This window comes from Mustela erminea, chromosome 6 (assembly GCF_009829155.1).
Source record: "Mustela erminea isolate mMusErm1 chromosome 6, mMusErm1.Pri, whole genome shotgun sequence".
NCBI lineage: Eukaryota > Metazoa > Chordata > Mammalia > Carnivora > Mustelidae > Mustela > Mustela erminea.
Window position 1 is genome coordinate 116,496,881 of NC_045619.1, and position 17,092 is coordinate 116,513,972.

General features: G+C 37.7%; 1 protein-coding gene across 3 annotated transcripts in view; it reads left to right on the plus strand.

Moving 5' to 3' along the window:
- CDC123 (cell division cycle 123) overlaps positions 1–17,092 on the plus strand; it is a 55,847-nt gene that overhangs the window by 23,706 nt on the left and 15,049 nt on the right. For 2 of the 3 annotated variants that reach the window (XR_004287126.1, XM_032349404.1), the window contains exons 5-7: positions 1,533–1,628; positions 3,668–3,774; positions 15,438–15,486. Coding sequence is in view for 2 of the 3 variants with exons in the window: in XM_032349404.1 (XP_032205295.1) it covers positions 1,533–1,628; positions 3,668–3,774; positions 15,438–15,486 (252 nt within the window). In the remaining variant the exon portion in view is untranslated. The remainder of the gene's footprint in view (positions 1–1,532; positions 1,629–3,667; positions 3,775–15,437; positions 15,487–17,092) is intronic. The other variant, XM_032349405.1, reaches the window with a different exon arrangement.

Genomic DNA, 17,092 nt, shown 5'->3' on the forward strand with positions numbered 1-17,092 from the left:
AGGGAATACAAGTAGGGGGAGTGGGAGAGGGAGAAGCAAGCTTCCTGCCGAGCAAGGAGCCCAATATAGGGCTTGATCCCAGGACACTGGGATCATGACCTGAGCCGAAGGCAGAGGCTTAACCCACTGAGCCACCCAGGCGCCCCGCTAATGCAGATTTTAGATATGTGTTTTTATGGATAGAACCCTAGTAACTGAGCCACATCAGCAACTTCAGCCAGTCGTAAGGAAATTATTAGCTCAACATACATGGTAATTCCTTCTCATGGGGAGAGGCAAATGGTAGATAAAAGACTCAGGATGTACTCATTTTGAAAGCCTCTCTGAATGGCAGCTGTTTGATTTCCTGTGTCTAAGCTGAAGATGTCACAAGGAAGACGACACGGTTGCAGATACTAAAGATGCTGCCAGACTGTCTGGAGAGAATAGACATTTGTAGGAGAGAGGAAGGGGATCCAGTTGGCTGTGATCTCTCCCTTTACTCACTAGCCTACTGCTTAAAGCTGGTTTCTAGTTTGAGGGATAGATCACCTATTATTTTAAACTGACATTTTTTGCTATGTTTCCTAGACTCTTAATACAGTTTTCTTTCTGTCGTAGCTGGATTAGATCATGGGGGTTAACAGAAGCAGTGTGTATTAATTAAGTTCTTCTACAGAACTCATTACTGGACTTTTTCAGAATATGCAGTTGCCCAGTAGGGGGCGGCAGATATAAAGGGATAATGTGACTGGCAAACCTGTTAATGTTTTTGTATTCTGTGCCCTGCAGACCCCACTTCCGCGTCTCATAGTCCCCTTTTCTCTGCTAATGTTCATGTGCTCCTTAGCTAGGGACATAAGGCTCACAGAAGAGTGTTTCTTCATACTGTTTCTCTTGATTTCCTGGTTGAAATGACACTCAGGACGTTTTGGTTACTTGCTTATATAAACTGCATTTTAAAATCAACCAAAAAGGAAAGAACATTTTAACTGCACTACAGTCCTATTTTTGAGTTTTGTTTATATTAAAACTTGTCTGGAAATAGCAGCGTTTAAATACAGTTAAGCATATCATTTATTTCTCATTCTCATGAAGGCTTTTGGGGATATGCCCAAGAATCTTTTCCTCTAGATGGAAAGGTTTCTGGCCCTTTAAATGTGAGGTGTTCTTTCGGAGTGTTGGAGTATGGGTACAGGTGACATTCCATCTGTCTCTCCACTTAATAACTGTTAGTTCTGTAGATGTTAAGAGAACCATTCAGTCCTTCCTCACATTCCCAGGTGCCTCGTGACATCTGTCTTTTAAGCTTCCTGGGTTTTGATTGTTTTTTGGAAAGTACCATTTGGGCACTCTTTTTTTTTTTTTTTGCTTTTCTGGTAAATATTTGATCATTGATTTTATTTAGATCAGTTGAGAAATTCTGATAGTAGTTTGTATTCTAACTTATTTTTAACATGCCTAATTGTTTAACCTTGAGATTTTGATCTTGTATTCTGTATTTATTGTGCTGTTATCAACCTGCCCAAATGATTTCTCCTTTCTCTCTGTAGGCACCGGAATTTCCCGAGTTTACCACGAAAGTTCAAGAAGCTATCAATTCCCTGGGGGGCAGTGTATTTCCTAAGCTTAACTGGAGTGCCCCAAGGGTAGGAATACATCAGTAAATCTCTCAGCTATTTGAATATTCTTTGTTTTGCTATTCATTTCTTTTTATATTCCCACAGAGGGTCTAATTTTATTTCTAATTCTAGGGAAAACACTGTGGTATTTATTTTTATTTTTCCCCTCTTACTTTCCTGATTTTCCACTTTCCTGAGTCTGTAAACTACTATATAGTTTGCCAGAAGACAGTTGCAACCTCTTATGTTGCTGATCATACTAGAACCCGAGGAAGGCCATTCTCTGCCCCTTTCAAAACTTTAGCTATTCAGTGTAACAGAGAAATTTTTCTCTGTTGAAAAATAAGGAAAATTAAAGTCACAGGACCTAGACATAGGTCCTTAGAGAATTCAGCTGACATTTTCTTAAATTGTATTTTATCGTTATGACATGCATTGACAAGTTGTTTTTACGTCAAGGTCTGTGGAAAAATTTGGTCTTTTTTCTAAACCAGTAGAAAACAACTACGGCGGCAAAGTTCATTTAAAGACTCAAAGATTTACCTGCATTTTCAAAAATCATCCCGTGTGCCTTTCTTTTCTTATTCTAAAATGAATGACAAATTGTACCTAATCTAGCCTTTATTTTTACTGGTTAAAATTAGTTATGCATGTACATCACTTAAATTTTTAAAAGATCTGGACTCTTGCTCCCCCAAACCAGCAGATCCTGACACTTGCTTCGCTTTGCCATTTCTTATTCCTCAGAGGCAATGGCTGTCAGTATTTGAATGCTTTCTTTTGTTGTTTTCCTTTACTATTTTAGCTGTCAGTATTCATTATTGCTGCCCACTCAGGAACGAGAAGGTTCTGCTCTCTCCTCCCATTCTTGCTACTTTATATTCCACTCTCCTCAGCTGAGTACTGTCATGTATTGATTAGTGTCTCTGATGTTCTGGTACGCAGTGTCTCTGATGTTCTGGTAACGCAGACTCTGTGCACATCTGATAGGTAGGATCATTCAGTGTTCTTGTTCTCTGCGCATCTTTATAGGATGATTTCGTGTTCTTGTTCACCCTTCTGTTTTCCCTGGAGTTCATGGTTTCCTGTGCATCTACCGTTATTTCAGTGGAATTAAATCTCTGGTCAGTGTACCATTCTCAACCAGAAGTTCATCATCTTTTTCACTGGGAGAAATTATAAAGAGTTTATTATAAAGAAGTTATTCAATCTCATTTTTAGTTTTATATGAGCAGTAACTTGAATCATTTCTTATTGCTGAACTGGGCTGAGGGTTTCCACTTAAGAATGACAGATTATTTGTGGTTTGAAGTTGTTCATTTATTCATTTATATTTTACTTTTTGTGTGCCTACTGTGTGCCACTGCTGTCTTTCGTGTGTGGATAATTAGATATTTTTTTGCAGTTTTCTCGAAATTAGATACTGCCCTGTGTCTGATCTATGGGAGAAGTATGTTTAATAAATGGCTTAATTATTCTGTCATTTTTAGGCATGTTTTGCTAAGCCTTATGCCTGCTAGTCTTACTTTTTTTGGTTCATATGTATGAGACATTCACCATTGAAAGTTGTGATAGTGCAGAGTATCTCATCTCCTCTCTCCCTGACTTGGTAAACAGGGGTCTGAACTGCTTTAGTCCTCGTACTTCAGGTGTCCCAGCTCTCACTGCCCAGAAGCAAGAAGGGATCTCCTTTTTCTTAGAGAGTAGCCAGTCGGACTCTTTCTTTACACTTTGATCTTTTAGCTGAAGTGTCAGCACTTCTGATACTTCTTCCCCCCCTCTTTCATCATCAGTAAGACAAACGCAGGGAAGTGCTTGGGCCTGAGTGGGAAGGTAAGGACCTTACCAGCTCAGTGTTTCTAACCCCGCATGTAGCATGCAGTAGCCCTGCTCTTGGCCATTAAGAAGTATGATTTGACACTGGACAGTATAGTTAAAATGTCTCACCTGAATTTTTTCTTTAAATGTAATATGCATTATCAGTTTTGTATATTGGCCTGACCTCATTCATAGCAACTGACATGGAATATATGCTAAGTTGAGTGTGCTTTATCATTATTATTTAGGATGCATACTGGATAGCAATGAACAGTTCTCTGAAATGTAAAACCCTCAGCGACATCTTTCTGTTGTTCAAGAGTTCTGACTTCATCACTCGTGACTTCACTCAGCCGTAAGTATGTCTCTTGATCTCCCATGTCAGCAGTTTCTGTACTTAAGAGAGTTTTGCTGAAGGCAAAATCCCATTGCTTCTAGTACTGTTAAAAACAACAGTTCCGGGTTGCCTGGGTGGTTTAGTCGGTCAAATCATCTGACTTTGGCTCCGGTTGTGATCTCACGTCCTGGGATTGAGCCTCATGTCCAGCTCCCTGCCCAGTGGGAAGTCTGCTTCTCCCTCTCCCTCTGCCCCTAAACCCTCCTCTCACTCTCTCTCTCTTTCAAATAAATAAATAAAATCTTTAAAAAACCAACAACACAATAACAGTTCCATATAACAACATCTATTAAAGCAAATCTTTCTTTTCCTTTGATAGTAAATGCTCTACAATGAATATGTGTAAATATTTGTATCTGTCCATTAAATATTTTGGCAATTTTTTTTTCATTATAAAATCAGCATATGCTTATCATAGAAAAATAAAATTAGGAATTTGAGCTAAATAAAAACAAATGTGGAAATGTGGAAGGACCCATGATCTCACCATAGTTGGTTTTATGTACTTCCGGAATTCTTTCTGCGCATATGTATAATATAGGTATACCAGTCTCTAACTGTATTCTGACATTTTAACACAAAAATGGGATCATGTAGTTCATATTGCTTCGTAGCTTTCAGTGTATAGCTGACATCTTAACGTGTCTTTAAATACTTATGTGTGTCACTATTTAAAATTACTTTAATGGTATTCCGCTGGACACCTGCAACATGATTTGTTTGATCAGCCTTCTGTTTTTATAGAGTCCTACAGTAAATATCCCTAAGCTAAATTTTCTTGCATGTTCCTAATTTTTTTCCTAGAATATATTTCTAGAAGTGGCATTGCTATTTTCCTTTCTTTGCTAGTTACTCTTCAGCTAAAGAACTCATAGGCAGGTAACCCACCTCCACTGTTGACCTGCTAGTGAACTCTTTAGGCTCTCTTGTTCTGTTGTAAAGTAGGTATTCTTTTAGAATTCCCCTCTTACCATTGTAAACAGACCAGTTATCCCACTTAAACTAATACTTAAACTGATCTCTAAATTAAAGCGTATCACAAAATCCAGCAACTAAGCAGGTCAGTAGGGGTGGAGATACTGTGTATCCTTGGCACCTCTTCCCCATCCATTCATGTAGTCTGTCCTGCCCATTCACCCCATTTCAACTTCAGATCCTTTTTTTTTTTTTTAAAGATTTTATTTATTTATTTGTTAGACAGAGATCACAAGTAGGCAGAGAGGCAGGCAGAGAGGGAGGAGGAAGCAGGCTCCCGGCTGAGCAGAGAGCCCTATGCGGGGCTCGATCCCAGGACCCTGAGATCATGACCTGAGCCGAAGGCAAAGGCTTTAACCCACTGAGCCACCCAGGCGCCCCTTCAGATCCTTTTTTTGAGGAGAATCCTGGCACAAGAAAAAATAAACTCACTGCATGTCAGTTGTGCACCTGGTCTTTTGCCTCAGAGTTCTGCAGCTTGGGCATTGGTTTTAGTATTATAATAATGAAGGGAATGAAGTTTGGTGATAATAAACGAGCCTGGTTAAATTGTCAGTTTATTGTAAAAGTGTTTACCTGTGTTGATATTTCTGGTTCATTTACGGAGAAAAGCTTTATATTGTCTTGAGATCTCATTGTCCGCCTCTTGTGGTCACGTTGGCACAGATGTTACTAGGTGTACGGTGGCCCTTGTTTTAGTAATAATGCTGCAGCATTTCCCTTCTAGGAGAGGCTCTCTGATTCAAGGAAGTTGTTGCTATCTTCTTTGTCCATTATAAAGCTTTTAAATACCTAATGCTTTAAGTAAAGATGCCTTAAAATATAGTACATTAAAAATGCTCTGTATGTATTAGTTCATCAGATAGGGGTTCCTTCAACACCAGTTGAAGTGAGAGTATGAGGACATCTTTTCTTCTTTGTCCATTATAAAGCTTTTAAATACCTAATGCTTTAAGTAAAGATGCCTTAAAATATATTACATTAAAAATGCTCTGTATGTGTTAGTTCATCAGATAGGGGTTTCCCTGTTCCTTCAACACCAGTTGAAGTGAGAGTATGAGGACATCTTTTCTTTTTCAATCAAATCATTACTGTAAGTTGCTTTTAATTCTCTGTGGCTAAAGGTTTTTTTTAAGTCATCGCCCTTGGTGAACTTCTGCTGCTCTGTAACCCACCTCTGCCTCTTTGTTATGCATGAATCTAGTGGGAGTCCAGTAGAAGGTAGAAATACCAGTCAGTTGTCTGGCCTTCTGTGCTTTGGCTTGAGTTTCTTGGCTTTGGCTTTGTGCTTTTGCATGGGAGGGCAGTTAAGTCAGCAAGTGAATTTGAGGCCTAGGATTAAGAGTGTTTACCCACAGAATACCATGCTTCTCCTAGTCTAAATAATTGGGAGTTGGCAGGAACAAACCCTAAGTACCAAGCTTGCAGCCTTTCAGCTTGGCGGCTTTAATTAGTCACCCTCTTCTGGAAGTATTCCTGTGTACAATAACCAGTTGAGGAACTGCAGAGCTTAAGTCTTGTCGCCATAAAAATCTGTATTGATGAGCTCTTTAATGGAAGAGGAACTTCTGTTACATAGGCCTTTCAGGACCTCTGAAAGAGTAAATGCAGAGTGTAATTCTTTATAGACAAGATTGTGCCAATGATTTAATCTCTTTCCTTCTGTCAGCTAGAAAATCAAGGCCTAAATCTGCTTGGTTACTTTTCCCACAAACTAGTTAGTAGAACCAAAACCAGAATATAATTTCAGTAATGCCATTCTAAATGGTTTCTGTACTTTCACTTAGTAAAGTCGTAAATTCCTTTCAAAAATGCTTCAAATTAAAATACAGAATATCATAATGAATTTTATTTTATAAGAATTTATTATAAATAAAAATAAATAAAAACAATAAATATAAATGTAGACTATAAAAAGACATTATGGCATATTACATAATTATCTGTAATACATAGAAGATTATATAAAAGTGACATTATATTGTTTATACTTTTTTGGGGCTTACCTCAAAAAAAGAAAGCTATTCCAGTCAGGATTGCAAGCTAACAGAAGGCCAACTAAAAGTATTTTACACATACAGAGTTTTTAAAAATATATTACTTAACAAGGACTCTGGAATGTGGGTATTTCTGGGGTTCATTGAGCTGGTCCTCAAGGTCCCCAAGGAGCCAGGTTCTTCAGTTTTTCCCCCACGCTCATGCTTGGTTTACTGGTGTGGAATTTGGGATTATCACCTACTGGTTACAAGATTGCTGCTACACTTCTGGGCATCATGTGAAAAGACAGCAGTATCTGATCCAAAAATAGAAGGGGTGGTTTGTTTCCTCTCACTCCTCTCTGTACATGAGCAAGTAAAGCATTCTGGAAGCTTCCTGAGAGACTTCTTCCAGGCTCATTGGTCACACAGTGACCCAGGCTAATCCAGCAGTTGGCAGAGGGAACAGAAATGCAACGACTGGTTTAGACCAGAGCTTTCAGACGTTAGCGCGCATGAGGAGCATCTGAAGGGTTTGACAAAACACAGATTGCTCGTCCCCTTTCCAAGGTTCTGGCCCAGTAGGCTGCGAGTGGGACCCAGGAATATAATTTCTAAGAAGTTCCCTGGTTTTCTGATGATGCTTGTGCAGGCCCACCCCTTGATGACTGCTTAGATTAAGCAACACATGCCTCCCTGGGATTCCGGAGGGGCCTACAGAATACCAGTGCTTCCTGATCCAGCAATCACAGTTGTGTTAGCAAGGATGGAGGCTGGGGATAGCTCGAGGGAGACAAGCAGTACTATCTGTCACAGTCGTAAGCTGATAGAGATCATTAAGTACTTTTATTTTTCCTGTTCCTCAACTGGTTATTGTACACAGGAAGCTTTTGAAGCTTTAAAAAGTGGAAGTTGAAGTATGACACATTAACACAATCTGTCTGCACTAGACTCCCTGAGCAAACTGTTTGTCCAGATATAAACGTTTCATGTGGTTAGACTTGTTAAGTCTCAAGGCTGCTTTCAGTAATTATTTTATTGATTAAGTGTCACTTCAGTAGGCCAAGGCAAGAAAATAATACCTGGTATTCAACTGGCATTTGGAAGAAAGAGCTGAGCAAGTGAAAAAATAAATCCATTAAGTGTTTCTCTGAGGGATTTGTGACCCACAAGATAGATTTGATTAGAGGTCAGGAAATTTCACTTGTCTTAGTAATTTAACTCAGCTCTGCTTGACATAATTTGTATGCATTCTTAAGATTATCGTAAAACTGGTCATTAATCCTAAAATTCAGCAAGTAGTCTCAGGAGTACAATTTTGTGTGTAAGTTGGACTGATAGAACCTTTACCTTGTGATTTTTAGGGCCCATTTAATGAGGTGACACTTTTTCTTCTGTGGATTGTTTTAATTTTAGATACCATATTTTCTCTCTTTTTGAAGAAGAATTCTACAAGAATTCAGATGAACATACTCAGTAATCCTTAGTTCAGTCTTGTTTTACTTTTATCTTTGTTTTTCCACCACCAGTGAAATCTGTAATGGAATCTGTGCACCAGTACTCAACTTGGTTCTCTTGGTTCTACCAGAAACACTGATGTTTAAGGTTCCATGGCTCTGCATTGTGTATGTGTGTGTGTGTGTGTATGTGTGCGCACCCATAATTTACACTTTTTCTTAAACTTAAAAGTGTTTACCATGAGGTATAATGTAACCTTCCAACTTTTGATAAAAGCTTACCAATGAGACTTGTGTCCTAGTAAGTATCTAGGATGGTTTGCCACTTTAAAACATCAGTGATTGTGTTTACTGCACTTCAGAAAGCTTTAATGGAGATGTTTTCTTACTGCTTATAAAAATGGTCAAATTGTGATCTCAGCCAAGGGACTTAGGTAATACGTGATTTGCCTAGAGTAAATTCATATAGATGTTATGCTCAAAGTATACCCCTAGTGTGATTCTCCTTCCCCCACTCCTGCCATGTGTCTGGCCCAAATTACAGGCCCAAATCATATGCTTTCAGTAGGTAAATCTGTATGTCCAGTGCCAGAATCTCGCTCCTTAGCCCCACCACACGGAATTCATTTTCAACTTAGATGTTTTCCACTAGTATCATCTGTTTTCATCTCCATCTAGCTCTTTCTTACATAGTGTAGTTCTGAATTGTAGCACAACTCAGCATAGTGCAAGCACATGCATCCTTTTCTGGTCCTTTTCTCCTTTACTTGTAACAAAGCATGGGACACATTCTGCCTCTTCTGTATACTAGAGTACAGCCATATTTTCCTGAGGGTGCTCCCCTCTGCTCCACAAACCCACGTCCTAATCATTGAGTGTGTTACATTTGTTCTCTTTTGATGTGTGAAATATTTGGAACCACATGATAAAAACTTGTTGATCGCAGTTATGAAGTTCACAGAAAAAAGTATGTCAATATTAAGACATGTTTAGGGCATAACGAATAGGCCTATTTATGCTAAGCCCTCGGGACTGACAGGTAGTGAGTGCAGTCTTGTTGAAATTGAGGGAGTGATTTGGGCAGGACCTTGAGTAGACATGAAAGAAATAAGATGACCCTTCTGCCTGCCAATGATCCATGCTTACAGTTTTGGGCTAAGACTTTTTTTTCCCCTTTCTTCTCTTTTTAAAGATTTGGATCTGGAACATTACTTTCAAAAATTCCTATTAACTGGCTAATTTCAAAATGTTTTAAAAATGCACTGTTTTAATTTCATAGTAGCTTTTATCAGAATAGACTTTGGGGTTTTGTTGTTTTTTTCCCCAAAATAAAATCTTTATTATTTTTGTACCTGAGAATTTTTTTTAGTTTGTGATTCCCGCTGTAGATAATGTAGCATTCATCATTTAATAACATTTGTGTATAATTGGCATTTTAATGGGTAGCTAGAGGAACTATAATTCAGTATAGGAGCCTCCTTTCCATCCAGATTGTAAAGCAGTGACTTAGATTTAGTACTACTTTCTGTTGTTACCTTGTTGAAAATTTCAGTCAAAGAAATCTTCCAAGTTATAAAATACTTACCCAGGAAAATAAATTAAGAAGTGGGATTTAAAAACACACACACACAAACACACACACACAAAATAAGTTCCTAAGTGTACATGAAAATGGTTAGTAAGTACTAATTATAGTTAGACTGTTCAGGTTGGCAGGGATGTTTAAATGAGATTCAGAATGTTCTAATTTCTAATTGTAAAAGAACTTTAAGAAACTGATTGTTAATTTCTGGTTTTAGCTAAGTAGTAAGCAAGATAACCTGAAAAATCTTTTGTTACAAATTATCTAGAAATGTTCGGTAAAATATTAGCTATAACAAAAATTTAAGTGCATAGCTGAATTCAGGAGAAACAAAAGGCAAATCCCAGTTGCAAGAGATGTGAAGAGGATAGAAAGTCAGAGGGTGTGGTGAAGTCTTTTAGGGGTCATTATCAGAACCGATAAGGGACATAACTTTTAATCCCTTTATGGGACTAGAGGCTAAGCTTTAAGCCAAAATAAAGTGAAGATTTGGAAAAGAGACCATTTTGCATTTTCAGTAAAGGATGAACAAGAAAAAAATTCATCCATTAGCACAGAGACAGGGAAGCAGGATTGAAAATTCTTGGGCTTTGGCTTTTTGGTTTAAAAGTTTGAAACCTCAGGCCTGTGTCTCATGAACTTTGAAAAACAGAATTTGAACCACCTGCCTGTTAGAGATCTCCCATTAACTAAGAAATTAATCTAAAAGTCAGTCCTCCAGGCATTTTTACCCTTGAGGTGCCTAGAAGATGCAAATGCAAAGTGTTCTGGGAAGACTCCACAACCCAGGCCCCGGGGGACCCCCAGAGAAATGAGCCACACCAAATAGGTGCTCATGTAGAAATAACAAGATCTGTGAGAAAACAGCACATCGTGTGTCAAGGTGAGACAGTGGACTAGAGGAGGAAGTAGAGCTGTATGAATTTAAAATAACGGAAGTTTCAAAGATAATATAAAGGAAGTATTTTAATTAATTAAACTCAAATTGAGACTTTTAGTACAAATTTTAGGTCCATTAATTTATATTTAAGGATTGTAAAAATTCCAGGGTTGTTAGTACCCTAATTATCTTATTTTTGCTTTTTAAATCTACCTCCTCCAGAATGTAAATGGAATCTAAGTACACACAGCGTTCTTTGCAGTATTTCAGCTAAGCTCTTGAAAATGCTATTATTGACCTTTACATTTGGACTTAACTAGCTGGCTCTGTACTTCTCTTGCAGGAACTGTACTGGGCCATCTGGTTAATCATCTTAATAAGAAAAAGCCTTATACAATAATCTCACATAGCACAGACATTCTCACTTCTGCTTTCTGAAACTAACCAGGCTTTTAAAATAACATTAAATGTTAAACCAATCAACACTTAAAAAAATAGATGTTATAGGATGGGGGAATGCAAATATGCATTAAAACACACTTGTTTTAAAGTAGCAATATGAGGATTAATCAAGGGCTGAAATCAGTATTTGTAAGAATATCAAAACATTAAAAACATTATATAACGAAGATCTGTGTTTTGGAATTGTGTTGATTGGGTTTCCTGTAGTATTTTAAAAATAGTTAGATATAGGATCTTAATCCACCTTGTTCTTTATAGAGTAATAACAGTATTCTATCCTCTGTTATCTGATTTCTAAAAACTATGGCACCCACATGATTAAATCACATTTCAAGGGGCACTTGGGTGGCTCAGTCAGTTAAGCATCTGCCTTTGGCTCAGGTCATGATCCTGGGGTCCTGGGATCCAGCCCCACATCAGGCTCTCTGCTCAACAGGGAGCCTCTTTCTCCTTCTCACTCTCTCATATGCCCGCCCTCCCTCCCCTGCTTGTGCTCTCTGTCAAATAAATAAATAAAACCTTAAAAAAAAAATCACATTTCAAGAGTGAGAATGGTACTATACTTACCACTAAGATAATGCCATTATTTTACTTAATCAAATTCCTTTGTCATTTCCCTACTTCCATCTCCATGTATGTTTTAGATACATTTAAATTAAGAAAAGATAGTTCAGTTTTATCATCGATAATGAATTGTTGGTTAGTTGGAAGCCAAAATGTTACCTTTTTTTCCTATTGAGGTTTAATTGGCATAATGTTATATTAGTTTTAGGTGTATAACATAGTAATTCCATATTTGTATATGTTATAAAATGTAAAATATTAACTTTTAAAGTAAACTTGAATTGGTTTCCTACAAAGGCAATACATGTACACTTTGTACTTTTATGTATTTTTTAATTCCTCAAAATTAAAAGTTGGAATAAAATTATATATGTTTTAAGGACAAAAAGAAATTTTTGTAATAGAATTCATAAAATAGCATTTTTTTACTAATCAAAAGGCTTAGACTGTTAAACTAGGAATAAAAGCCTGGAATCTTTTGAAATGAAAAATTTATTATGTGGAACTATTAAAGATGATCAAGGATTTTTTTTTAGATGCATCTGGTATTTATGGTGTTTTGGTTTTTTGGCTAAAATTCAAGAGCTTTAACAGCAGCTCTTTTTTTTTTTGAGAGGGAGCTCTCGTGCACAAGGGCGGGGTGGGGCAGAGGGTGAGAGAGAGCAGTGGACTCCACACTGAACGTGGGGCTCGATCTCATAACCCTGAGATCATGACCTGAGCTGAAATCAAGAGTTGGACGCTTAACTGACCAACTGACCCACCCAGGTGCCCCAGCAGCAACTCTAGAACCTCTGTCCTTGCTGGTTTAGTGCCCTCCCTACCACTTATTTGATCTCTCACCTTTCAGAGCCTTGGTATCCTCCTGTGGTAAACATTAATATTAATAGCACTTTCTCATAGGATTATTAGTGCCTCTTCATTAATACAGAGAAAACCCCATTGCTTTTCAACAAAGCACATTGGGTGTACTTTGTATTTCAGATTATATCTGCCCATGCCCAGTTGTTAGTAGAAATAAAGGGTTTTGTCTGAGAATCTCAGCCAACCAACCTAATTGGAGTTGCTATTGTTTCTAGTATAAATTACAAATGATTACAGAGAATTCCAACCTAATCAAATATTCAGGGGAATTGAAAAGCTTTTCAAACTCAGTTTTACTTGTAAATTGCTTAAGTGATCTTCAGAAGTATTTTTTATTTTCTTTATGTGGGTTTTTCTTTTTAATAAAAATGTCTCTCGATTGCAAGTTTTACTTACTCTTTAATTTTCGCTGTTCTCCCAAGTTTCTGTCATCTGCCTGAGGTGATCGCTTCTATTTACTTTCTGGACTTTAGCCCTTATACCTATGTGATTACCTCCAGATAATTTTCTACAACTCCTCCCTCTCTTTCAGTTATGTTTTTCCTGGTTGCTTCCTACACATCTCTGTGTGGTTCTCAGGATGTTTCCAGTGCTCCACATACAAACATTATTCTCTCCTATCTTTCTCTCACCCCTGTCACCTGCTTTTCTCTCAGTCTCAGCGAATGGCATTCTCATCACTGTCCAGCCAGTCATCCCGCTCTCTTTCTCCCTCACCCCTCACTTTCAGCAGGTGCCAGGCAATGTTAAATAGACTTTGACTCCTGAATATCTTTTTAGAGTGCTTTCCTCCTCCCGGCCTCCCACTGCAGCAGGTAGACCCTTATCTCTCCCCAGGGTTATTGGACTGAGCCTTCTAACTAGTCTCTCTGCCTCCCTACTTGCCACTCTCCCCGCCCCCTCCGCACTGCCAGCCCAGCTGTCCAGTACCTTTACCACAGTGGTAGTCCTGAAGCCCTCACATGCTTAGAGACTTAGCTCCCCATTATCTATATAATATAGTACAACCTCCCTAGAGAGACAAACAAGACTCTTCACAATCTGGATACTCCTTTTTATCCAGAATTTCTCTCCATTGTCATCTTTCTTTTTTTTTTTAAATTGGATTATAGTTGATACAAATGTTATATTAGTTTTGGGTGTAAAACATAGTGATTTAACAAGTCTATATTTTATGGTATGCTCACCACAGGTTACCTGCCATCTGTCCCCATACAGCCCTTTTCCAGTGCCGCTGATTAGATTGCCCATGCTGTGTCTTTTCTCCCCATGACTTACTCATTCTGTAACTGGAAACCTGTATCTCCCACCCCATTTCACCGTTATTTGTTCATTCCCCCCATCCCCCTCCCTTCTGGCAGCCACCAGTTTGTTCTCTGTGTTTATGAGTCTATTTCTTAAAATATGAGTCTGTTTCTGCTTTTTGTTTGTTTAACACACCCCATATCTTCTTTTTTTTTTTAATTTTATTTATTTATTTGACAGAACACAAGTAGACAGAGGCAGGCAGATATAGAGGAAGGGAAGCAGGCCCCCTGCTGAGCAGAGAGCCCGATGTGGGACTCGATCCCAGGACCCTGAGATCATGACCTGAGCCAAAGGCAGTGGCTTAACCCACTGAGCCACCCAGGCGCCCACACACCCCATATCTTCTTTATCCATTCATCTATCGATGGACACTTAGGCTGCTTCCGTATCTTGGCTGCTAATAAATAATGCTACAATACACATAGGAGTGCATAAATCTTTTCGAATTAGTGTTTTTGTTTTCTTTGGGCAAATACCCAATAGTGGAATTACTGGATACCATGGTAGTTCTACTTTTACTGTTTTGAGGAAGCTTCGTACAGTTCTCCACAGCAGCTGCCCCAGCTTACTGTTCCCCACAACAGTGCATGAGGTCTAACCTCATCTTTCCGCGGTTCTCCTTGTGCACTCCACTCGGTCAGCGCGAGCGCAGTTGTTCTCTGTGCACTGCGTGACAGTTCTCATTTCCCTTCCTGCTCTAGTGCATGCTTCCCTTTGCCTTAATATGGACGCTTCCCTTCCTGTTGAACAAGGCCTTCTTGACTACCGCCTCCCCTCCCCCTCACACAACAGAGAGCTAATTGGTTTTTCCTTTGTGCTATCAGAGTATTTTTATTTTTGCTATCAGTATTTTTAATTTCTTTGCTTGTGAGGCTTTGCCCACCAGACTAACTTTCTCCTAAAGAACAAGGGACTTAGGCCATTTAGCATTTCTGGTGCCTAGCCAGTCCTTATAGGGAGGTATTTAACAAAGGCATTTAGAAAATATATGAAAAATTGTTCATGAAATGGAGGATTTTTAGAGACGGAAATAGTTTGCTTAATGAAGGGATGAGTAGTTCTAGCAAATATTTTTTTAAACAGCGTGCAGGATAAAGATTGGGTTAATTTTGTGTGGCTTTGGATGGTGGAGATAATGTCAGCCGAGAAGTAGACTTTTGCTTTAGCCATAAAGAAGGCAATGAGAATTATAGAACAGCAGCGCCATCCTGCCTTCATTTGGAATCTGTATTTAGACAACCTGAGTTTTAGCCCTGTCTTGGTCATTAAATTTGGTCATTTCTGGATCTAAGTTTCTTTGTTTTTTGACAGAAAAATGAAGACAATTGTAGATTATGTGGTGGTTTGGAGGACTAGTGAAATACCTTTTTGGGCTCCTCACCTATCATCTGATGTTGAATAGTACTTAATAAATGTTCATTGGGTTTGAATTAGCCTCCTGTTACTGGATTCTTTTAGTAAAACCTTACATGTATCACACTGAATATAAGTAAATGTGTGTACCTAAGCTGGCACCCAAAAAAGATACTCAATTGCCTTTTTTTCTCTTAAAGATTTATTCATTGTACTGATGATTCTCCAGATCCTTGTATAGAATATGAGGTAAGGATTTACTTTTTTAAATCTTGAAATTGATAATCCTAGATGAAGATGTGTTGGAAATTGCTATCTGTTCTTAAGCAGAATGAATAAAATTTTTTGAATCAATTTTTCTGGGAACCTGGAGCCACTGAATTTTTTAAATTTATGAAAAATATCTGTATAAATAAATATTTAACACTTAGACAAGACACAGTGTATACATACTATAGAATATATATATTTTTTAATGAAACAAATACTTTACATCCATCATCTGGCTTAAGCTGGGTAAGCTTTTTAACCCGGTATATGAAGAAAAATAACCACCATTTTACCATTTAGGCTCAGTAGACCTTTTTATTTTTTTACATTGTTCACTTATTTTATAAATTACATATAGAAGTTAGATCAAAAGGATAGTGGAAAACATTTTTAGAAATAGCAGTAAGAATTCAAACATAGCAAACCCAAATTTGTATTCCACTTTTCCTAGTTTGAAGGTTACATACTACCCCCCCACCAAATACCTCTCCCTGAAATGGGCAGTATTCTTGGACTCAAATAACTACTCATCAATTGTTATGAGTGAATACTTTTCTTTTAAATCTTGATTCCAGGTTTCAGCTACATCCCTGATAGGCTGTTCCTTATCATTACTCTTGGTTCTTCTTGCACTTGGATTGTCAAAATGTAACACTTTTGAAAACTTTGACAGCTCATACTTTGTTGAAGAGAGTGGTCATCTTGCTTCATAATTGCAAACCACTTGCATTTTTGGATTTGTAACATTAATTAGAATTAGTCCAGTAGTCTTTAAAAAAATTCTTCATTAAAAAAAAAAAAATTCATTGTTTGCTTTGTCACCTTTGTATACACACACTTTCAAAACTTGCAGACTGACTCACTATATCAAGAAATTTTTAGTGTGCTGAATATGTATTGGTATATCTTCTGTGATTTTACCATGTTTGTAGAACAGTTAATTTACTATTTATTAGGCCACCAAACTGGATCTTTTATCACTTAAAATTGAGTTACATACCAGTTGTGAAGGGTTTTTTTTGTTTTGTTTTTTGTTTTTGTTTTTTACTTAACAGCATATAGTATGAGCATATTCCTAATCGTTAAAGATTTTTATAACATTCTTTATATGTATATATTATATTCATATATTTTGTCTCACTGAAAACACATCTATTAAATCCCTGCTGTGTCTTATCATTTGGTGCTGGAAAACACAAAATGACAAAGATGATTTCTGGAGGCTTGCCCTGAGGCATAATCTTTGTTTGAGATGTCATCTTCTATCCCCAAGATTGATTTCACCAACAGTTTGCTCTTTTATTGCTTTCTTGGAAATGTGCCATCATCATGGTAGTAGTACATAGGGTTTAAAACTAAGTTTTAAAAGCTCAGGAAAGTGATATACTTAGAATAATTAAAATGAAAAAAGTTGCAAGCAGAATCCTATATATGGTGTATTCCTTCTGTGTGTATTTAAGAAGATACATACATGTATTCCATGCTCATTTATTTCTAGATTATATCTGGAAAGCTATATGAGTAATTGAGTTACCTCTGAGGGGGAGAACAGAGGGACTAGATGGAGTCGGGGGGAGAATTCACA